The sequence below is a fragment of the Lathamus discolor genome, chromosome 3, assembly GCF_037157495.1.
Source record: "Lathamus discolor isolate bLatDis1 chromosome 3, bLatDis1.hap1, whole genome shotgun sequence".
Lineage (NCBI taxonomy): Eukaryota > Metazoa > Chordata > Aves > Psittaciformes > Psittacidae > Lathamus > Lathamus discolor.
The window spans coordinates 93,790,829-93,815,068 of record NC_088886.1 but is presented as its reverse complement, the minus strand read 5'-3'; the positions used below and the strand labels follow the sequence as shown (position 1 = coordinate 93,815,068).

General features: G+C 37.6%; 1 protein-coding gene across 3 annotated transcripts in view; it reads right to left on the bottom strand.

Annotated features, from left to right (window-relative positions):
* The window catches only part of ADK (adenosine kinase), a 301,741-nt gene that overhangs the window by 24,584 nt on the left and 252,917 nt on the right, over window positions 1-24,240 (bottom strand). For all 3 annotated transcript variants that reach the window (XM_065670654.1, XM_065670653.1, XM_065670652.1), the window contains 2 exons: window positions 23,480-23,515; window positions 17,770-17,884 (listed from right to left, as the gene is read on the bottom strand). In XM_065670654.1, coding sequence (XP_065526726.1) covers window positions 17,770-17,884; window positions 23,480-23,515 — 151 coding nt within the window. The remainder of the gene's footprint in view (window positions 1-17,769; window positions 17,885-23,479; window positions 23,516-24,240) is intronic.

The following is a 24,240-nucleotide window of genomic DNA, read 5'->3' as shown; positions in this document are numbered from 1 at the left end:
ATGGTATGATACAATTAATACAAATATTAATTTATTTCCATAATAAAAGACCCAAGTAGTGTAATCAGGCTAAAATTCTCTTTGCAGCTTGCTAAGCAAAAGTAAGTCCATATAGCTGTGTTGGCCAGAATGCTAAGTAATGTCCCTCAGAGTCAGCTGGTTCAATTTAAGTAGAAACCAAGCAGGAATATGATACCAAGGACTTTGAACCTTCTGTGGCTCTATTCATGGTCCTATAGACATCTGTACGGGAAATAACAGTGTGCAGACCCCATTTTCCCTCTCTCCTAGGAGGTAAAGTTAATCCAAAGATGTTCAATGAGACTTGTCTTCCCTTTATAGCTCTCTTCAGACATACACATTGTCCCATTATCTAGTCAAGAGTATTTTTATTCAGAAGTCGTATTCATAGCATCTCACTAAAGTGTGATTCATGGGATTAGAGTTAATAGGGGAAAAAAGGTTCTTCCAAAGGAACTCATACACTCATACACATCAACTATTAGCAATGATGTAAAATTAAATCCTATGTTTGCACCCATCTTATATTCTCTGAACCTATGGGGGATTCTGTCTGCATGGCTGTTAATTCAACACAACTCCTTTGAAATAACTCGATTTATATCAGTACAAGATTAGACTCAGAGCTCTGTATCTAGCTACAAGTGCAAAAAAATCTAACAGCATCAACTCACAAATAGCTTCTGTAGGCCCAAATGTGTTTTGTTTACTTTATAAAAGCTGTATACAGCTTAACCACTTAAACATCAGCATTTTCTACGTTATTACTGCTGGTTCCATGAGTTGAAGCTCTACTTTATTTGTCATATTAAATAAGCCTTTGTTTGAGCAAGTAAACAAACAACTATGACCGTGTGTAAAAGATCAACAGAAAATACTAGTTTTGTTTCAGTTTGCTGCTGATACATTTAAAAAATACGTATATATATATATATACATATATGCATACATATATAACAAAACTGCCCTAAAGAACAAGCTGCTGAATTTTTCTGGCATGTGTCACAATGTTTAAGGCTTAGAATGGCAATGAACTCTGTTGAAAAAGCCTTTCTGAGCGCACATGAGTATTGCCATTTGCCCGCTGGGCACAGTTTTCAGAGGGAGCTGAAACTGCGCCCACTGAACTGCCAGAAAATGCACTCCTCTAGCTCGGCATGGCTGCTGGAGACATAAGGTAGTGTTCAGAGCTAAATCCTTTTCCTGTGATCACTGTCCAGACCAGGAAAGAGGTTGAGGACTCGGAAAAGGCAAAGGGTGTGAAGACACAGGCACCAAAATTAAGAAAAGCTTCTGCAGATGTTTCATTGATACAACACAATGACTGTCTTGGAATACCTACGAAGAGCTCAGATCAAAATCAGTCCTGAAGAGATGGGTTACAGTAAACAAAACCCATGAACTGTAGGATCCTAGTCTCTATCAAGAGCATGCTCTACTGCAGTAAGCCTGGCCACACCAGTGAAAGTACAGGGTGACACAAAACCAGATCTGGACTTGGATATTAATAAATATCATCATTTCTGCCTGCACTGTAAATCCTACGTGTCTTGGCTTGGCCACTGTGTCTTATTTGATCCTTCTGTATAATCCCCCCCACCCCCCAAAAAACCCTATTATTTTTTGAGCTGCATATGGGAATAGGAAATACAAACAAATCCGTTTTGATCCATAAATAGGTAGCTCAAGAACTGATAACACACAAATGATGACAGAATGTCAGCATCTAATGTAAAGAACATATCACGTATGAATGTTCAAGTTACACAGACACATATGTTCGAGCTCACGCATGCTCTTCAACCTTCTGAACGTGGGTATGGGTGCTGTGCAAAAATGAAGCATCTTTCAGCTCAGAAAGCAAACCCTGCACACCAGTAGGAACGCACGTACGTTTGTACTTTATCTCATGAAATTCTACAGATACATTTCAAACCACTGCATAGCTGGACCATCAAAACACCGTCCTATGGGAGAATTTTCTGACAAATATCAACGTATAATTAGGTCAAAGCAATCCCTATCCAAAAGCTTGAGAGCATTGGCTAGAAAAAGAAAATGAGAAGAACACATTATAATTTGTTTTTGAGAAGGACAAAAACCTGTGTTATGCCTCAGATTTTTTACACATTAAGCATATTGCCCTAGTGGGGCAAACAAGGCTGTCAAAACTTGCCAGCTTTCTTAGCTATACCTCAGTTTCAGAGTGGTGAACACAGAAATCACATCATTTAAATAAATGCCATGTTACATGACAGCTTTTTTTATGCTACATGATAATCTGAGAAGCAGGGGTTGTCAGTGGAGGCAGAAATGGGCCCAAGGCATTTCTGTTTTACTTGAGCATCAGTAAGACTGAAAAGAGAAGGAGTGAGCATTAGGTCACTACAGAGCAGCTCCGAAGGAGCTTTCTCTTCTGGGAGAATTTATATTTAGTTTCATAAATAAAATCAGTCCATTGGAATGAAAGAGACAGCCTTCCCCAGAAACATTACTAAAAATAAGTTAATGTATACATATATTTCCCCTTAAAAAGAAAAAACTGCAGTTAATTGGATACTAGCTGGCCACTGCTGAGGCAGTTACACCAGACGTTCTACAGCATCGCCTTTAAATATCCAAATTACACATAGATACTCTAATTTTTCATCCTTTTAACTCTGACCTCCGCTGCAGAACTTCTACGGTTCCCTTTTTCTCCACACGCTGTATTTGTAAATTCTGTGTTACCTTTAATTAAGCTCTCCCCAGACTGCTTATTTATTTTTGAAGAGTGAAACATGCTCGCTAAATGAATTTTCGCAGGGTTTTGCAGGTTTTAAATCTATTAGAAGATGTCACTGCAGTGGAAGCTGAAATTTGTTCTAGTCTCAATGGGAAAATATTCTGCTCTTAAAACATTAGTTAAAAACAGAGCAACTTCACTGTTTTCTACTGGAATTCTTTAAACGTTATGCCAATCTAGAAAGAGAATTTGGCCCAAAATCAAGTAGTTTAGTTTTCCCCTGCCTTAGTTGCAACTAATTTCTTAGATAACTAAATACCCCACACTATGATCTCTGTAGCATCACTGGATCAGTTTAAAAGTATTACCTAACCATTGCTGTAAGCAGGATGGTCAATCTACCATCTTTCAAAATACTATCACATACATTCTAATGTAAATTATGCAAGCCCTGAATTTATACAATTATTGACTACATAATGAATTAATTTGGCATTTGGATACGGTTATTATAACAGCAGTTTTGACAGTCTCCAGCAAGAGCTCTTGAATAGTATGTTTGTGTAACAAGCACTTTAAAGCATGGTAGTAGCATATAGGCACTCGTAAAGGCAACACAACGGGCTTTACAGTGTATACACTGCCATTTAAAGTGAACCCCAATGCTATAAAACCAGGCTGCTTGACAAACCCAAAATAACTAACCTAGCAGACAAATTAAACATCTCCAGCCTCTATCTCTGCAGAGCCACGTCAAACTCCTACCATCGCCTGTCATTCTCAGTTACTTTGCTTCAAAGTTTTATTTCTGTAGTATTAAACTGCTGAATCATTCAGTTTTCAGCTATCATCTCGACCCAAGAACCAAACACATTGATCTTCTTTATAGAAGCAGTAAAACATTCTAAAATTAATTAAACTTTAGTTGGCATGCATAGCCAAGTTCAACTTGTGATCTTTTAAACCTCATCTGTATTCTCATATTGTCAAGATAATCAGCGAGATATGTGTTAGAAGAAAAATGTAAAAAAAGGTTTCCTGCTCTGAAGAGTTTCCAGTCTGGAAAGCGAGGTTGGTAAGCAAGCAAAAAGATATAAATAAAATGCGGCCAGTCTGCTGATATAATGAAGTTATGAAAAGTTACGAAGAAAGGCAAGAAGCAGAGAGTGCTTTAAAAACCAGACAGATACGCAGGCAAAAACACTGGATAGCCTACAGAGAACTGTAACTTGAAAATATGGGAAAAAACTGGAAAATGCTTGTTACGTGCTCCTTTTAGAAGCATTTTAGTGTAAAATGTATACTTAACGGTTATTCAGACATAGTGCCTACTTTTTTGACCTCTTTTCCTTGAGGAACTTCCCTTTTTTTAATGGAAACAAAATTAACTTCTGCAACTCTCAGTCTGCCAAATTCATATTTGTACCAATCTTTGCTGCTTACTGTCTTTCCCCCCCAGCCTTCCTGTTTGCCTGTTGATTCCTACTGATTAGAGAAGTGACTGAGGTGTCTACCGGAGACCCTGAGGCTGATTGTAGCCAAAAATCCCAGTGTAGTTTGGATTTTTACGCCAACAAAAATGTAGAAAGCTTCATTCTTTTTCCATATCAATACAAATCTGATCTGATAGCTGCTACTCAGTGGCAGCAGAGGTAAGAGCAGAGGGTGCCAGGAAGGAGCAAAGTTGCTCGGGAGCAGACTAACGTTTGGAGCAGGTTTTTCAGCTGAATGCACTTGTCAAACTTGACCTTTGAGCCTGTACTGTTTTACTCATCCAGTCTCTTATTTCCTTTTTCTGCTTTTATTCTTGCATACCTGTACCTTTTGCACTTTCAGGCTGAAATCAGAAGAGTGGTGCTCTCCTCCTGCAGCTCTCACCTTTTATGGGTAGGCCTCCAGTTCCCTGCTAACCAAATGCAGGGAATCCACCAGTTCCCCAGTCTCCAAGGAAAGGAGAGCTGGCACTCCCCACCAGTTCATCTGGTTCCAGCAAAGGGTGTGCTCCAGCCCTAGTTTGGTTTGGCCTTGAAGAACTAAAACTTGTTTCTCTTTATCATCAGTTTCTAACATATATTGATTTCTGTATTAATTTCCCAAAGCCATATGAGATCACAGCTTCACATGCTCTCATCTTCTAGAGCAGTGCAGTGATTACTCCAGAAACCGACACAATACATAGCCAATATAAATATCTAATACACTTTGCTTTGTTTCTCCAAATGTGTTTTGGTCGCGTACACAAAGACCACTTCATGGCTTTTGTATTCTACTTCTCACAACAAAACAACTGTGCCTTGATTTTGGAAATGTTTAAGCTGTCTAGTTAGGCAGGAAATCCCAAAACAATCTTTGTTTTTCTAATATTTGATTTTAGCCAGATATAAAAAATGCAGTGCAAAAATCAGATATTTACATTGCATGATGAACCAAGATTAAAAGACAATTGCATGTTTAGCACTCTTAACTATAGTGTTTAACTGCTCACAGATGGATTTTCATATTTTTGTAGCAATTTACAAAGAGAAATAGGTATTGTAATGTAACCCACCACAATTGCATAATTTTTGACCAACTTGCTGTTGATAAATAATTCAAGTATTAGGTTATTAAATTTTTTACAATTAAGTGACTGAGAAAGCCCTTTATTGCCTTCCGTTATACCCTCTGTTAATAAGATCGTTGTTGCAGATGTTCATGTATGCTGCATTGATGTTTAATGGTGCATGATGCTCTAGGTGGTTCCCATAACCTTGCTTTGTCTACTATGAGCTGACTCAATTGATATGATAATAGAGAAAAGAGGTCTGAAACGAGCTGGGCTGTACTGGCACAATTTGCATAACCTTTAAATTTGCCATCATTTGATAGCCAACTGCTCCTACGGATTCTTATTCAGTTGTCATCAACAACAATATACTGTACAAACAGCATTCTGCAATTGGGACAGGTGGGGCGGAAAGAGAGGGCATGCATAGTTTATTGCACTTGTACATGCTATCAGGAAATGTACTTATTATCAAATTTATAAAGCCAACAATTTGGAATAGAGTTCTGCAGTTTCATTTGTGATCAATTGCTGTTAGCCACAATGCATGGCCCGGCATCTTTTCAGGTTCACAGTACAATATCACAGTGTCGGATTACAAGGGGCATAAATATTTGGTTCTATAGACTCCTCTCTGATTTAGTTTTGACTGCTAATCACTGGGGCAGGCAGAGGAATCGGAATGGATTAGGAGGGCAGAGGGGGGCACAGGGTAGCAGACTACAGAAAATAAAATCAATATAAGCAGCCTCCCAAACTTTAAATCTGGTTTCAGATGACACTCTGTATTCTTTTTAAAGAAACATTAGTAGTATATAATTCAGTAGGTGTAGCCAAAACATAGCAATATAAAAACAGTTCATGTTTACTGTATTCATTAAATCTGCTGTCTGTATATACTCCAAGTCAGGTCTGCTTACTTTACTTACTTTGTTATTCATAACAAAGCAAACAGCTATGGTCAAAGTAAGCTGGAGCCTACTTTCATTCAAATGGGATCAACTACATAAACATTATTTTTGTGGTATCCAGAGGTTTATATTAAACTCCCATTTCATATTCCATATTATGTGCAGGTGTGTCAAGGTCACTGGTATACAAGTAATGTGCATAGCCTACTTTTCAGATACGGCATTTAAACAATTTGCACTTTGCTTTATCTGTGAAATTTACTGTGGAAATCACTGAGCCAAACTGATTCATAAATTTCATAATTCCTACTTTTAAACAACTGACCGTTTTTGAGAACTCCAATTAGCAACCCCACCCCCAGTGTTAACTGAAGATTTTTTGTCATCTTACACAAATTGAATCCTAAATCCCCAAAGTCAAGCGAAGCAGGACTCATTCAAACTTTCCCTTTGCCCACTTTTTCCACTAGCCAGGATCCGCCCTAGCCTTTATCCCTCCTAGAGCTAAGGATTTGTTGTACCTACTTAGTACAACTTCTGTTGCCTGCAACTGGATGCTGCAGCAGAGAAACTTCTAATCAAAGGGCCAGTTCCTGCAGTTAATTTTCATCCAAGGTCACCACACATACCCACATTTTACTCTCCTGCCACTCTGTGCAATTATTTTACAGTGACTATTTGAGCAGGTGAGATTAGAGGCTTGAAAACGTTAAGTTTCATCATTTACGGCAAAGCATGACATGGATAGCTACAATTTAAACTTTTCTACAATGTTCATTCAACCGTAATCACAAGATGGGAAATAAAATCTCTAAATTAAAGATGATAGGCTACCAGAGTCTGTAGGGCACCTTCTGAGTCGGGATTCTGCTGTTGAAACTCCTCTGTGATGATTTGTTATGAAGTGAACTGCTGCCTAATAAAAAAAGGCTAACACTGCCGAAATAATGGAAAAAAAGATCTTCTACAGGAGGTATTCTGCCTAGGTGCCAGTGGTCAAAGGGTGCAGTTCTTTAATGCACCTCATTTGTAACAGACAACAAAGAAGACACCTTAGGGTAAAATATGTTATCAAATCTTTTGGCATATCTAAAGTTCACTTTTTGTATAACCTCTAGGTAGGCTACAAAAATTGAATCAGAGATTGCAGACGAGGTACAACACACAAAAAGACACACAGATCAGTATAAACCATTAATATTCATGAATGTTCTAAGTTCACTATGGCCATAATCGATATCCAATGAAGTTAATGAGATCTTTCCATTGATTTCAAAAGACACTGGGTTGAGCCTCAGAGACAATAATACCACATTCTCTGCAAGCACTCCAGCTGGTAACACACACTTTGATAAGTTGCTTCTTATCCAGAATTTCAGCAGTGAACAAAAGATGCGTTACCTTATTTCAAACTGGTTGTGCAAAATGAGCAACATACCATTAAAAATCTCACTGTGGAGCATTTAATATCTTTAATTGAAGAGCAGTCAAGGCCATAGGAGTTACTTGTGATTTTAACACCAATACGAGATCCATAAATAGGAACAATCCTTATTTATTTAAGAAGGAAATGAAAAAAAAAAAAAAAAAGAAGAAAAAAAGAGAAGCCTTAATGTGCCATCCTCCCAGAAGGTTAAGATTTTGTTTTGTTTTAACTTTGAGCCTCTAGAAAGTAGTGCCTCAAACTCTTACATTTTCTAACACATCTATGCCCATCCAATAGATTTAATCACTGATAAGTAGAGTTTTAAGTTCAAACTGGCCTTGACCTTGGGCAGTATGACATTATCTGAAAACCATTAATGGTCTGAAACTAAAGGAAAAGCTCATTAATAAAAGCAAAACCGTACAAAGGTACAAAGGCAAAAAAAAAAAAAAAAAAAGGGAAAAGAAAAAAAAGGAAGTTTTATTAAAAGTATTGATCATGACCTAGGGCAATACAGACATTGATCTTCCCACATCTCCACAGGAAAAAAAAAGTTAAGCCAACAAATTATTGATCTCTTATGGAACCTGCTGAACAAGCCATATATTTAATTTCTTACAATGAAAAAATAATCATACCAAATCAGCGTAAAGAGAAAATACATTTCCTAAAAATTATTGGTAAAAAAATCACTATTTGAATAATTTCATGAAATAGCCATCCTCTTAGTATGATTTGAACCTAAGTGTCGGGAGGTTGACCTAAGGTAAGAACCGAAGAGGTGAGAAGCCTATGCACTGTAAACCTTTAAAGCATTGGTTTCAGATTTCAATTCATTAAGCACATGCTTTAAGGAGAAATGGGTAGCGTCCACTACTGAATACTGCAGCAACACAGAATGCAAGTATAGAAAAGGACAAAGCTGACCTTTAAGCACAAATTTAATCAAAAGTTTACAGGATAATTATTTTATATAAAACAGAATACTGGAGTTTGGGATTTTCTTCAGTTTGTGCAAAAAATCAGAAAGACATATTTCAACTGACATAACATTGTAGCTGCAAAAAACAGTTGCTGAAAAGCTAAAAGTCACCAGAATTTCATGTTTGGTGTGCATGGGGAGGGTAGGTATCATTTTAATAATCTTGACAAAGTTGCATCGATTACATGCACATGTGAAAAGCACAAATTAAATCTGGGTGTTGTCATTAGTTCCAGTGCTACCCAATTACTGAACGACTAGTTCTTTTTAATAGAACTCTATGATAGAATTGCTAGTTTTCAGCACATGAGATGTCAAAGAGATCAGTTCCCTTATGATAGTACATTCATGGCTCTGTGCCCTCGTTCTTTGCTCTTTGCTTTGAGGACGTAATTCTACAATGCTGCCAGCTGATCCTGGAGGAATTTTCACCGCACCTTTGGAACTACAGTGTTTGTTGCTAGATGGATCTTGTTTTACGTCTCAGAGTAAGGCTCCAGAACAACTTCAGCTGCTATAGTTTGCAGATACTATAACCTCATCCTTGTCTCCTTCTACTGCAAATGCTGCATTCTGTCCTCCCCTGCTGGCTCTAGTACTCATATTAACCCAGTAACAAGCTGGTCCCAAGAGCTCAGTACCATACCAGGATGGGTAGGTTTCTGCCAGTCTGTGCAGACTGCTGAGCTGGCTCCCCATGCAGGTGCAGTATGCTGTCAGTGTGGGGGAAACGTGTGCCGTAGAGAAGCAATGATTTCTGATTTTTCTACCAGTTTAGAACTGCTAGGGACCCAACTCTCCATTTCACATGCTCTGAGGACTAGGTAGCCATAGGACAAATAAGGTGAATCCTCATTCCTTCTATGACTACCAAGAACAGTAGGTAACGCGCATTGGTAACCAGGAGGCTTAATTACCACAGTCTTGTCTTTTCAGGATTTCTGGTAGGGAGTTCTGTTGCTTCAGGGTTTGAGCAACGAGAGTAACAGTGTGCTGATGTAATTTTTTCTGTATGAACCACCCGACAACTTGCTCAGTTCTCCAGTAAAATGGTGCCAGTTTTAAAGTATTACAGCCATGTATACAGGAGGCAACATAAATTAATGATAAAGTAATTCTATGGGGATGCTCTAATTGAGGAATAGTATCAAAAGGAAGGCCTTATTTCTCAAAACCCCCAAACAAACAAAAAACCCTCAGCTGCAGTGTACTAAGGTACTTTATTTCCTGAACAAGAGTATCCATTTTGGATTTAATGGCACCTGAATCAGTATCTTACTATAAATTCATTCAGCCTTGCTCTTCAGAGTCAGGCAAGAAATACTTCAGGCCATTTAAGAGGTGGCCTTACTGAAATCCCCACGCCCACATCCACTCTTGATGTTAACTCTGCATACCTGTTACGGGTAGCACCTCCAGGCTATGCATACCCTTTCTGAGGGGAGCTATTTAGTGCAGCATGTACCATCTTCTATGATACATTTAGATTCATTTGGGGTAGTAAAAATGAAAGCTGAGTGTAAAAGATTGCAAAAGTGCTCACACTTTGGGCTATAAAATTCTCTGTCAATAAATGTAAAAATGGTGCATGTACCAAAAAAAAATCAATTCTAGCTTTAAATACACACTGATGGGCTCTAAACCACACATTACCACACCATAAAGAACATTTGAAGCTTCGACAGATAATTCCATGAAAATGTCAGATCAATCATCAGTGGCAGCCAGAAAAACAAATACCATGTTAGCAATTATTAAAAGAGGAATACAGAACAAAGAAAACAACAAAATTAAACCACTCTGTAAACTTCTCAGCAGACTATCTCAGCAGACCTGAAGAAGGTGCAGTGAAGGGTGGTCCAAGGTGTCAGAATTATGGATCAAACAAAGAGCAAGTATCTGAATAGTAAAAGAGTCTGAGAAAACACTGGTGAAGGGAAGGTAAGCAAGAGTTCTGCAAAATCAAAAGGAACAAGATATTGTATATGGAATGATGACAGACTGGCTGTGCCATACAAGCAGATGGAGGTAGCCAGTAACATTCTTGAGTGGCTGAATCCAAACAAATCAGGGGAGGGTATTTATTTTCTTTACATAGCACAGAGTCTGTGATGATTATTATCACAAGACATTATGTATGGTAAACTCCTATTTTGGAGTATTAAGTATGAAGACAACTTTTCTAGCTCAGAAATTGCCAAACTACAGGTTGCTGGAAGCTAGGAGAGAGTAACATGGAAATAACAGTATAGATTTGTTCTGGCTTTATCCTCCTTTACAAGCACCCACTACTGTTGCAGACACCAGTTTAGACAGACCTTTGGTCTGCCTCCATCCTGTTCCCACACTCTCACCCTGTACTGCCTCTCCAACATCATGTAATTTCTATGACCTAAGCATTGCATTTGTATATTAACAGCTATGCCTCCAAGAATCTTTTTTAGAATTATGGTACAAAACCTGACTTCCTATATCTATGTACTTGTATCTGAGAAACAAATAGAGGAAATACTTTCTAGTATTTCTAGTGATTATACATGAAAAGGGCGTTTTCCAGCTTCACTCTCAATTCCTGGGCTAAACATTAACACATTAGACTAGAAAAGACATCTTTTTCTTAAATCAATATAAATCACTGAAACACACACACATTACATATATACGTATAGCTATTTACATACATGTATATGCATTCTTTGAGATGCAACAGTTGATGCACTTTTAAGCCCAGTCAAGATACCAGTATCCAGGAATGTAGGTTTTATTAATGTGTTTCAGCTGTCTAATAAAATGCTCAGACCTCCTCTCCCACACAGCATGAAAGGTCTCAGTTACAAAAAGGTATTACCAGCTTTGCTATTCATTAATCCCTATCAACAAATGTTCATTATTAATTTAGGTTTTGTGGTTTCCTAAGTCACAACTAAACTAAAAAGAATCCTGTTGGGCTTTCTGGCTCATTTGTTATGCCATGAGCAGACTAAAACTTCCTTTTCCTAAATCCGTTTTTGTTTTTTAAGCTTTTCTTTCTATTTGTGAATATAAATCGATAGGGAAGAGTGAAAGTGTGTAAACCTGTGAAAAAGAGAGCACACTAATATAATCCAACCACTGTTTCTCCAGATCCAAGAAGGATCAGGAAGGCTGTCGGATAAAAAGAGTGAGTCAAGGTTTTCCTGTCTGGAAGGCTAAGCATGCAAGCTGTAAGGAAAAAATAATGCTTTTTCTTGCTTCTTAGAGGATAACACATAATACTCAGAAGCTTACAGAAAGTGGAGCTGCAAACAGGCCCACCATAAAATGTCAGCAGTGTCAACAGTAATAAATACTTCTATGTTTTATAGATAGGCTTACAAGGTAACATGCCGGTCTACGACTGCAGCACAGGCTGACCTCTGTTTAGAGTAAGTTGTATGCTTGAACATCAGTCCTTTTTATTCCCCTCAAAAAGCATACAGCATCATGCCATTATGATCTAAGACTAACTCTAAAAACTTCTCTAGTTTCCAGTTTTGACAACATTTCTAAAACAAACGGTTTATAAACTCTCCTAAAATATTTAAGATCTTACATATCCTTACACAGTAAAAGAAGCTTCATCATTCATAAACTGTACTACCATTTGTTGCTTTTTTCATCTAGATCAGGTTTTGGTTTCATCCAAACTTGTAAACTTCAAATTTATAAACATAACTGCAGATATTAGCTTAAGAATGGTTGTACTCGGTGACACCAACATCCATTTAGCTCAGTATCCTGTTTCAGGTAACAGATAGAGACAACTGCCCAGTATTACTCCAACATCAAAAGCTCAGTAGGCAGGCTCTAAAATTTGGTAACGTTGCAAGTTTTATTTTGACATATTTATTAAGCTACACGGCACATGCCGTTTAATTTATGGAACAGATTCAATAAAGCAGAAATTCACAAATACTATTTCAGTGGTACTATGTGGTAGGTGCACTAACACATTTTTAAGATGGACCTTTCTCATTTCACCACATTTGCCAGCACTGCTAATGCATTTCCTGAAATACATCGAGTAATGCGTCTCAAACATGAAGAAGATGTAAGTGCTTAGTAAGCCCTAACTGAGGTAGCTTTAATGCTTGAATCCTTAAAAAAATCTGTTTTTACTGCCATTTTCTAACAAATGAGGTTATTACAAATGTGCCCTTAACAGAGGTGGTCTTGCAAACATTGGGGGGAAAAAGAATGGAAAATTCCATGTTCATGTCTGAACATGCCAGATTTCATCATTCATAACTTGAAAAACGCTGAAGTGATTTTCTTTAAATTTGGATTGTTTTTCTTTCCTCTATTAGAGCCATAAAGCAAGCCAAGTTTAAAGTTTGTAGCTTCAGCTGTTTTTTAATTATGCAAATATTTCAATATAAAAGTATGTTTTTCCATTGCTGAACTGATTTTGCTCAGACTTTCCAAAGATTTCCCTTTGGGCCAAGACCAGTCATAAAACGTATCTGACTAAAAGTAATTTGTTTAAAAATGTTATGAACAACTCTGTAAAAGGGATAGCTTTCACAGCATTTGATTTTGACAAATGTTACAGCACACATATAGATATGACATATATGTTCTTGCCAGAGCTTGTGATTTTTGGTACGTTTCTTAAAAGCTCCAACTGCTGAAATCAGGAGACTGCATGTACTCATTAACTCCCCTTGCTTTCCCCACATACATATTTTTGTGGTCACAGAAAGAAGTATTGAAAGGTGAAATGAATGTATCCCATAAGCTCAGGAGCCCCCAGTCAGATCCGGAATCTCAGGCCTGGGAAGAAAGATACAATGGAATATGGCTGTGGTAGTGAGACCAGAGTCTTGATAGCCAAGTAATTCCCAGTATGTATGAGGAGCATCCGCAAAAATAGTTAACCTAATAGCGTTCCTCAAATAAACTTTTCCGGTAAGGAAGTCCACAGATCCTATCTTCAGTTACCAGTACCTTTCCCAAAGCCTGCTTCTCTCTCTGTACTAAGAGGTTTCATCACAGGTGTCTCTTACAGGCTACTTTTGTTCAAAGAGTTTAATCAAAATTCAGCCGCGTTGAGGACCAATGCTAGAGAAAACGACAACATTTTTGTCAACATTAATCCTCAGAGTCACTGAGGAGGCCCAATGTCTTCAAGCTTTTCAGTAAAAATATATCATTTGACATCATCAAAAAATGCACCTCAGGTTGCCCAGAGAAGTGACAGATGTCCCATCCCTGGAAACTTTCAAGGCCAGACTGGACAAAGCTTTGAGCAACCTGGTCTAGTGGCACGTGTCCCTACTTACTGCAGGAGGGTTGGACTAGATGGCCTTTAAAGGTCCTTTCCACCCCAAACCATTCTATGATTCTATGACATGAAGAGGAAAAGTTCAGACCATGATCATTTGCACATGCTCTGTGGAGTCTTAGAAGCTGACAACTTAACATTTCATCACACAGCTCCTGTGTGCCAATACTAAACACTTCTTTCCTCCCCTATAAAACACACTGATCACACTCAGCTTGAATTTGAGCTTGCCTCTTCCTTGTAATTATTCCTACTGACAGAGAACAGAAAGGAAGGGGAGAGAAAAGGGGCCTTGGGGCTGGAGTATTGTGACGGAAGAGATATGAACAGACAGTAGAAAGACCCAATGCATTCCATTATAAAGAGATACAAATTTTTTCCTCTGAAAATAGAAATAATTCAGACAGCCAAAGGTGGATTGAGAGATGGGAATGGCTTAGATTGGGATTGCTGATGCAGTTATTGTTTCTCTCCATTTTCATGATCTGCTCCAGTTGCATGGACCTAAGTTCCTTGTTAGTCCGTGCCTGAATGCCTACAGCTTGTAGCCTATTTGAGGTGAGCCAACAGTGTTTTTGGTGGGCATTAAAACAACACTGTGTAAACTGCAGCAACTCACAGGATGACTAAACAACTTTTCAGTATGGCTGAACCATATTTTTTGAGGAATTAGATGCTTTAGTGCCTCAGTCTAAGCTCTCTTCCTCATCTGCAAGAGGTGTATTCTCAAAACTTTCTGGTCAATCTTTCTTTGTGGTAACAAACTGCAGCTTTCTGCCCTATGCTACTCTGCAAACACCCACTGATATTTCCACTCTCTGGAATGTCTAGGAAGCAACAACAACTGTTGCCATAGTATTCTCTGCATATAATGATCAGCTGTAACTGGCCTTTACCCCACTAAAAAATCCCCCCAAATCCACACCTAATTTCCAGGATGTATAATTAATACTGTGCCCTTTCACAAATGAGCTGGCAACCTGCAACAACCCCTTTTATCGATCTTATTTCCTCTCCTTCCAGCCAGAGCTGTATCAAAGTGTATCCCTTCATTATTTCCATTACCGGATCCCCTATCCGATCTATGCATAACTCATTCAAAGGGTGCACACCTCCTCTCGTTACCCAGCCCCTCACTACCTAGTCCCACTGCTGCCTGGTCCTGGACAGTATGCAGAGATTTTGACAGAGGAAACAGCTCTGTTAAGGATGCTCTTACAACCTCAGTATTGCCTATCTCATCTAGCTGTGCACGGGCACTGGAAAGGGAAAGGAGAAGTGGGTGGGCCATTTGCCTGTGTCTCTTCACAGAATGTAGCCTGATCAAAGCAATTCCCTTCTACTCCCATGGCTCACAGTAATGCTGCCCTGTGCTGCTGCCAGAAAGCAAAGACCTTCCCATGGGGAAAATGGGAAGGGAAGGAAAAAACCCACAAAGGCCAAATTTACCTTGTTCTTTTACTCCCACACCTGGAAACTCCAGCCCCATCCTGTGCTCTTTCAGATGCAAACTCAGACCACTGGAATAAGTAACCTGCCCAACAGCTGACAAAGGATGGTTAAAAGCAGTAGTAGACTGGAAGGAAGAGTAGAGTCCTTTGCCTGGATACTGATTCCCTCTGTCTGAGTTACTACTGACAGAAATGCCTTCCAGCTAACAAACACGTTGTTTTTACTATTATTAACCTGGACAAAATATAAAGCAGAAGGTACCAACAAACATATCCAAGTCCAAAGGTGACATTGCAAATGCTATTTTAATCCAGGCACAAACTCTTTGAGACTATACTGTTTCCTCAGAAAGGCAGGATAAATAACTACACATAGCTTGCTTCTTCAAAAACTGTACTCCTGTGTATTAGAAAAAGGAAATGCATTTTATACTGTAACTATTCCTAAATGCAGTAATTCTTCCAAAGATCACTTAGCACTTAGAAACTTTTTACACTTTCCACTGCAGGTTTCAAAGCAGAACTAGACCTAATTAGTGTTGAAGTAAGTGTGCTAGCAGTATTCTATGGCATTCTGTGGTATCATCGTATGCTAAATTCAGGGACATGTTTTCCTTCTTTCACTATTATTTTAATGTGAGGAGGTGGGAAAAAGATGATCCACACCAAAGGAAGGAAAAAGGGGGAAAACAATAACAAATTGGTATCTCTTTCAAGAACTGCCCCACAGGCCAAACATTTTTATGTTCTTAATCATTATTAAATGACTTAACATGACACACAGAGCCTGGCGAATGATTGCATCCTGACATGAGAACGAATTACAAATGAAATGAAAGATCAAGCTGTATTACAGGACTGCCTCTGGGAAATGAAAATCTTTAATTCTCCTTTATTATTGACATTTATTTGGCTGCCATGAATAACAACATAGCAAAGAGATTCAGCTATGCTTGTGCACTGAATAGCTTATCCCACGGCTCAAAACTGCCTTAGCGTTTATCATGTTTGCTTTTGTAGCTGACACCATTGCATACACTCTCTATCCATCTTGCATTTATCATGCATTTAAAGTGTATTCTCTAATTTAAGTTCATTTCATAGTGAACAAACAGCTAAGCTTAGCAAGTGCCAGTCCTCAAATAAGCTCCCAGTTGTAAAAATATCAAAGAAGGGATTAATGGATTTGTTAACAACTCCAGTTTGAAGAATAAAATAAGTACACAGTGAAAATTAAATAAGAGCACAGGACGGTTACATATAAGATTTAGGTTTACTACTGTTATTACTAGCTCATGTATAAAAACATTTTTATACTGCTATTTTTCAGCCAACTGTAAAAGACTCAAGTGGAGTGCCTCCATATGGGCCATTCACGTAATGCAACGCTTCCATCATTATTCAGTGAGATACACATACCCAACCCTCAATGACTGTTTTCTATTTCCTTCAAACCAGTTTGTAGCTAAGAAGACAGAGGAAACAGCAAACTGTTGCAGAAATCATTCAGACTGCTGCTAAGAATGATCTATATAGCAGTGACATACCTACTTAGTGCCTAGCCCTGCAGCCACACTCTGAAGCCAATTCTGATTTGGAGGCAAATATCACATGAGTAAGCACCAGTCCCTCGGGTGCAAAGCTTCCTCAACTTCACTTGATTTCCAAAGCAGGAATTCAGCCCTGACTAATAACTTACCTTGTGAAGGAAGGAAGGACAAAAATGGCTTGCCACAGCACGTGTTTTTAATAGCTTATTTAGTCTAGAAGCATAGGTGGACAGAATTAAAGAGACTGTCAAAAGGTAGGCAGTCATGTTTATAATGCTTAAATCTGTGCGTCGTACATCATCAATTTAGACAGCACAAACTACTTGTATCCCTGCTAGAACACCTTTTTCCCACATACTCCTTTGAGAATAGAAGAGCAGACGGCTGAGAAAAGCTAAAGTGAGACTTTCTGCTCGAAGCAAAAATGCCTGGAAATTCACTTAGTACCGGATTTCACTTCCTCCTCTTCACAAATGTTTAAATATACTATACTGTTGCACAGCTGTTCTCAGCAGGCATAGTGTGTTCTTGTTTGCAGCAAAGACGGCTACACAGATAAAATCTCAAGTCATAAAAATCTGAGTAGAACCAACTGGATCAATATTTTAGATATCCGTTATAGAAAAAAGAACTTAAGATGTTCAGAACTAAATTCCCAGGCATTCCTGTGAAATATTAACTTCCTAAATTCAGAATCTTAAAACAATTATAAGTGTAACAGATGAGGATCAGGGGGTAACATCAAAAGGCAAATGCTCCAACGACCACTGAACAGTTAAAATTTGTAAAGCCGCAATTTGGAATTGTTTAACTAGAATATTTACTGTGAGCAACAAGGGAGATTTGAAAAATATACCTGTAGCCATTACAGTGTCATCTTTCCCCTGGGTAAAGACTACGATTCGTTGCCTTTTAGTGTTCACCTTTGGCAGGGCTTGTGTCTTGCGGGCTATCTCTTTAATATCTTCAGTCTATTAATAGGAGAGAAAGAAAATTCTTGTTACCAGCGCACTAGAGCGGTGGGAGATTAGAACTTTATTAGCAGATCAAAGATTTTTTTTTCTTATGGCTAGGTATAAAATAGACTTTATTGTCAGTAGAGGAAGATTTTTAAAAGGAGGAATATTTCATTCTCCTAAGGTTTATGTACTACTATGAGACCATTGTTTTTAATCTTGATAATGATAGTTCAGCTATTCCAATCGCTGAAAAACTGCAAAGCTAACAAAGGAATTACAGAGCATTTCCTAATGAGCAATTAGTGGGTTTCTTTGCTGCTGACTGGATTCTAGCTTTACCTATCATAAAATTAAAAGTAAAATCGGAAAGAGAATACTTTGGATCAACTCTGAGCCTGATTTTCATCCAATTTAGCCAGGTTTTATAGTACTATAATCCCTCTGATTTCAGCAGGATTACAAATACTGTTTCCCTCACTTCCCTACAGCAACTGATCTCAGCAAGTAAACTGACTGTACACTGCAGTGCCTTAGAAGGTGTGGAGCCCAGGTGAATATGGTCTGTGCTCACTAGCTGCTTGCATAATTGAGATGCAGGGAAGCAAAGGGTGAAAGGTATATTCAGTGGGGCATAGAACATCCTTGATTTTCTGAAGTAAGACTAAGCTGCAAAAAAATCAGGAATCTTTGCTTTAAAGGGACTTTGTACACCAGAGTGCATGTAGCTAGGAACAGAGACACTGGCCAAAACCCAAACCTTTCATTCATCCAATGTCTTCAACAGCCATGAGTTTCAAATGCTTAATTTGATCCAAGAAACTCTAAGAACACAAACTGTCATTAGAATATTATCCTTCCTATTCACATAGCTGCCCTATGATCTGAAACACAACGATTTCAATTTCTGATTTACTTAATTTTCAATCTAGTCTAAATATAGGTATTCCTGTTATTTGTGTAAGCATAAAATCCTATTATAATGTTATGTTGGATGCTTTTGCTCTCAGATTTATCTCAAGCCAGTAAGTTCTTCAAATTAACTTTGGTATATGTGATCCTATTTCTTGCCATCATTTTTAAAATATATTTATATTTATTCTCTGTGCTACTTACTATGTCCCATTCTATTTATATCTGTGTTAAGTAACACCATACCTTTTTTCCCCAGCCTGCTCATGCATACAAGCAACTGCAGTGAAAACCAGTTGATTTGGTGAGGGCCTAGCACTGAATGTATGAAAATGTAGCAACACTTTCTGCACTCCTTTGTGTCTTGTTATGAATCTCAAGTAATTTTTAACATATTATATTATATTATATTATATTATATTATATTATATTATATTATAATGAATAGAGTTGATTTATAAAGCTCTCCAGACTGGTTTCCGGTCATTTACCAGAGTTGTTACAATTAATATATATTATTAATAAATATTTATGTTCCTAAATCAATATATAGTGTTATTCTGAAACCCAGGTACAATATGTGCTATTTTGACTACAGCTGCTGATTTTAACAAGAGATAATTATTTATTGTCAGTAGGTCAGTTAAACACTTCCTGAACTATCATCTGCATACCATGCAGTCCTGGTTACTTGCTGATTTTTGATAATCTGGTTGATCTTCAAGCACTTCACCTTTCTTATAGACAAAGAATATGCCTGGGCTATACGTTTACCAGGATCTATTTATGTGAAATTATCTAGCTCCTTTGCAATACCCTTAGACTCCCTTTGATTTCTCCCCCAACTCTGCCAGTGATTGATTTATACAAATTTGCCAAGCATGAAAAAAAATTTTCCTTATTTATTGGTCTCTTCACCTTTTTAAAATTCTTGATGACTTTTCAATTCCATATACTACACTCTCATTTGTGTTATTTCTTCCATCCTTCTGCTTAGAATGTTAATATAGCTTTCAGAAGGCAACATCTTCCACCAGAGAGGAAAGAGAAGAACCCTGGACCCTTCTGCATGGACTGAGGACAGTGAACAGGGCCATCTTACCCCTAATTCTCAAAAGGTGAAGGTACCAGAGAAAAAAATTGCTGCTCTTCTGTTCTGAAATGTCTTTTCAAGAGATTTGTGAATATCAGCTGGTGGCACAGGCTCTTGAATAGGAGATGGATGGAGAATTACAGCCCTCCAGCTTGGCAATATGCAGGCTTCTGAAGGTTAACCTAAATTCTGAACTATTTCAGGTAATTAAGAGATCCATGAACTAGAAAATGCAATAAAGCATGATGGAGATCAAAGGAAACAGAAGAGAGGTGTTTACTTTTTGCTAACTAGGAAGTGGCTACTAGTGACTTTATTAAGCACATTTACAGAGGAGCAAAGCAGACACAGAAATCAAAGGGCTTGAAGATATTTGTGCAATGTATTTACATGCACTTTTGAATTTTAAAAGGAAAATCAGGAAGTTATAATAGCAGAAAATGGCATGATCAAGAGGTGATTTCTTCAGTTTAAAGAAGAATAAAGATGAACTTATACCAGGGAAAGAGGACCCCGAGGAAAAAGTTACTGAAGAAATATGGTAAAGGATGAAATACAGTAGACAGTGAAAGAAAGTAAAAAGCAGACATATTTTCAGCAAGAATTAAATATACAGTAACCATGTAATAGCAGAAGGAAGGTACTAACCCCTTAGGTACCTACAGTTTCATTCAGATTGTTTTACTTCTTGGGTTGACAACCAGAACTGAACCCTAAATTTTATGTTAAAGTAGGATTTTGCTTTCCTAATTCCTACATAGAATAAACAGCAAGTTATCACTTTGTGAAAACAAAACCTCATAAACTTTTGTCTTGGGAATTTTGTTATTTGAAACATATTACGAACATCCAATCACAATACACTGATAACCATTCTTCCACTTCAAGGGGAACCGCGTCCAAGGGTTCTCTAGGATAAAAATTGTGACTATTACAATGAATTACTGAGATGACTGCAACATACAATTAGGATGAAACACTGTCTTCAAACAGTGAATTTACTATTTATTTAGAAGTTTTAAAATGTCATAGAACACAAAATTCAGAAAAAAGGAAACACCGATGCACTCCAGGAAAAGACCGCATCAAAAGTAATGTTCTACTTTTGATATTACAGATAAGTGTTGGTCCAGGAGATAAAATGAAGGAAATAATGGTCTTCAAATATCATGATTGATTTTACAAAAATACCCTGTATTTCAGCAAAGTGCAATGGAAAACTAACTCTTGGTGAGGTGAAGCATGAAACTAAAAATTCCTTTGAATGTGTTTTCTCATAGAAACAAAAACCCCAGATTTGTGTCATGGAAGTTTTCTCCTGCCTATGACAAGATTCTACTTCTTCCGAAAAGGTATATTTTTAGCTGAAGAGCTGAAGTTGACTTGATTGTACTTTTTTTTGTTCTTGAAAATTGTTTCAGATATACTTAACTCAATCCATGTTGAAGAGATGCATTTAGTCTACAGAAAGTGTTGAATTACTCAGAGGTAGAAAAGGAGATGATTAAAAAAAAAAAAAAAAAAAAGCAGCCAGTCCCAACTGATTTTCTGTGCTAAAATACTTCTGATAATTTTTGTTAAAAACCAAACTTCTTTCCAGGCTGCAACTCAAATTCAGCTACCAGCAACTTTTCATCACTTCTATGATAAATTTCCTCTTAATTTTTGCCCTGGTCACTTGAGTTCTTTCTTTCACTTTTCCATCTTTTGCCAGCTTTCTAATCTCAATATAAATCACAGAATCAATTTTAGAAGCTTTTGAGAGTTCCTGGAAATGTTTCTTGTTTTTAATAGAAAGGCTCATTTGGAGCTCTGTAAGTTTTTTTGTAATGTACTTTATTAGCAGTGTGATTTCTTTGGGTTTTTTTTTTTCCACACCACAATGGGAAAACAAGATTGTGGACGCTTACCAAGTTTTACGCATCTCTGCCAGTAAACCTGACATGCAAGTTGCTGCCGAGCAAAGGGGTAATAAGAGATAAGATCATAATCATTGCGCACTTTACTGATATGCTGTAATCAAATGTGGCAGATTTAGGATGTTCAGAAGGAACTGCGCTAAAATCTCTAAGCAAGCACTAATGGAAAGGTTAATATGATGGTAGTTAGCAGACACCAGCAAAAGCAGTTTGTCACTAGAACTGAATTTAAACCAGGCACATTCAAAGTCTTTAGCTCAAGGGGGCAATAAAAATATAGAATGGGTAGACTTAATACACTACTTCCTTTCTTTTTTATTGTCTAGCTACCAGAGGGTACCAATAATTTGTTATGCTTCATATTATATTTGGAGGCATCTGTGAAATTCATTCATTTGATAGAATAAACTCAAAGTGCATTTTTATGCTAACACTACGGATTATACAAATGAACATTGACAGTGATAAAAAGTCTTGATTTCTACAAAGCAGCCACATGAATTTGGGAAACATAAAATGAAATGGGACAGCCCACAGTTTTAATATCTAAAACACCGATGGCATTGATGTACCTGCTGGTGTAGGGTTCTAAAGAAATCTAAATTGTAGAACAAAAGCTGTCAGTCTTTCCCTCTTTTTTTATATGCAGCCATCCACACACAAAAGTGGCACGTTCTTAAAGCGATGCGGTTTGAATTGCGCGGCTTCTATTATTTATGCAAAATGGGTGTTGAGCAGTCAAACTCCTCTCTATTCTTTTACACTGCAAACAAATCAATTAAGGTGGATCTTATCTCACTGAAAAAACATGTAAAAAGATTTATGTGTGTTCAGTTCTGCAACACAGATTTCAGTAAGATCGCTTACTATCTGCAAAATTAGCACAACCGTTGTCACATTAATTATAGTATTTAAAACCTGCCTATTTGAATTTAGCATTCGAGACCAATAGATGATAGCTCTCCAGATTAAGTAAATTTAGCCAATGGGAGATACTATTCAAACAAATACCTCAAGAAGATATCAAAAGCTCTGAAAAGCACTGTAAAATCATCAGTGTTTACTTCAAGACAGTAGAGGAGCATACATTTTTAGAGCACAGATGGAAAACACCAACTCGAATATGTTTTGAAACACAAATTCCACACTACCCCTTCTAAAAGAAGCTGTTTGTAGAAGCACGGTTTACATTAATCAGTACCTAACAATTTTATATACCACCTTTCTAAAATTCATTTGCATAATGATAATCCGCATATGGCAGGGTTTAAGTTATTTAAGCGGTGTTATATTTCACTATTTAGTCTTGCTTCACCACTGCTTTAGCAGTGAATCCTTATGGAGTGTAATGCAGCTAATGAGGTAGCTTTTTAACTGAACAAACTGACAGGTCCCATATCTGCAGAGGCAGCTTGAAACCGTGCCCAACCTCTCGGCTTCCCAAGAGGCTTTTCAAAATTCAATAAATAACATCTGTAGGCGATGTTGGGTGCAGACCTAGCAGAGTGCGTCATAACACTGAGCTGGCAGAACAAAGAAACCATGACGACTGCCAAGTTTCCATGGCAACCGCTGCGAGGCTTGGAGAGTATAATAGCACATCAATCATTGTCCAAAAGAACTTCATTATCAGCAAGAAAAAAACCCGTTAGGATCTGTTTAGTGTGCAATTGTGGGTTAACTCACCTCAAAGCCTTGCTCTCTAGCAAAAGTGGCAGCTTCCTGAAATAATAAAAAAAGAACAGTTAATTATAAAGTGCTAGATAATGAAGAAATAACACATTCTGAAACTCATTCAGCCGGTTCTCCTTTTACGCGATTATCTCAATATACCCATATACAGTTGTTCAGTTCTGATAGCTGCACCAAAAGCTTCCCCCTCCTTCCCTCAAGCCCAACAACAGTACAATGTCAACACATTTCACAAGTTCAAATAAAGAAGGTACAGTATGTTTTTTCCAGGCAAGCCTGGAAAGTTACTTCTGGAGACAGGAGTTGGACTAGGAAACCACTACTTCAAACCCAGACAAACATCCTTCAGACATATCTTTAATTGAAACTACATTATATCTTCACTTCTGTACAGTACTTCATGGGATACAGGTTATCAAGTCATTTGAAAAAAAATCACTTGTCATCTACAGTGCATTAAAAAAAGGATCACAGAATGTGTTCAAGCCCTTGTGGTGGAATCAGATGAGCATTTTAAAATACTCTGATGTCTTAATCACTGCTTTAGGCAATTTAACTATGCTCTTTTCCTGAAAGAACAGAAGAAACATCAGGGTATCAGAATGTCCTCATCTCTTATTTATATTAATTGGAGCAATTATAATCTGTTTTGAAATAAAAGCAAGAAGACAGAAGACAATAGCAGTGTTTTCCTCTCACTCACTTTCCACGTTAACATTGCAAGCATTTAAGAAAACCCTCAAAGTCTTTATATT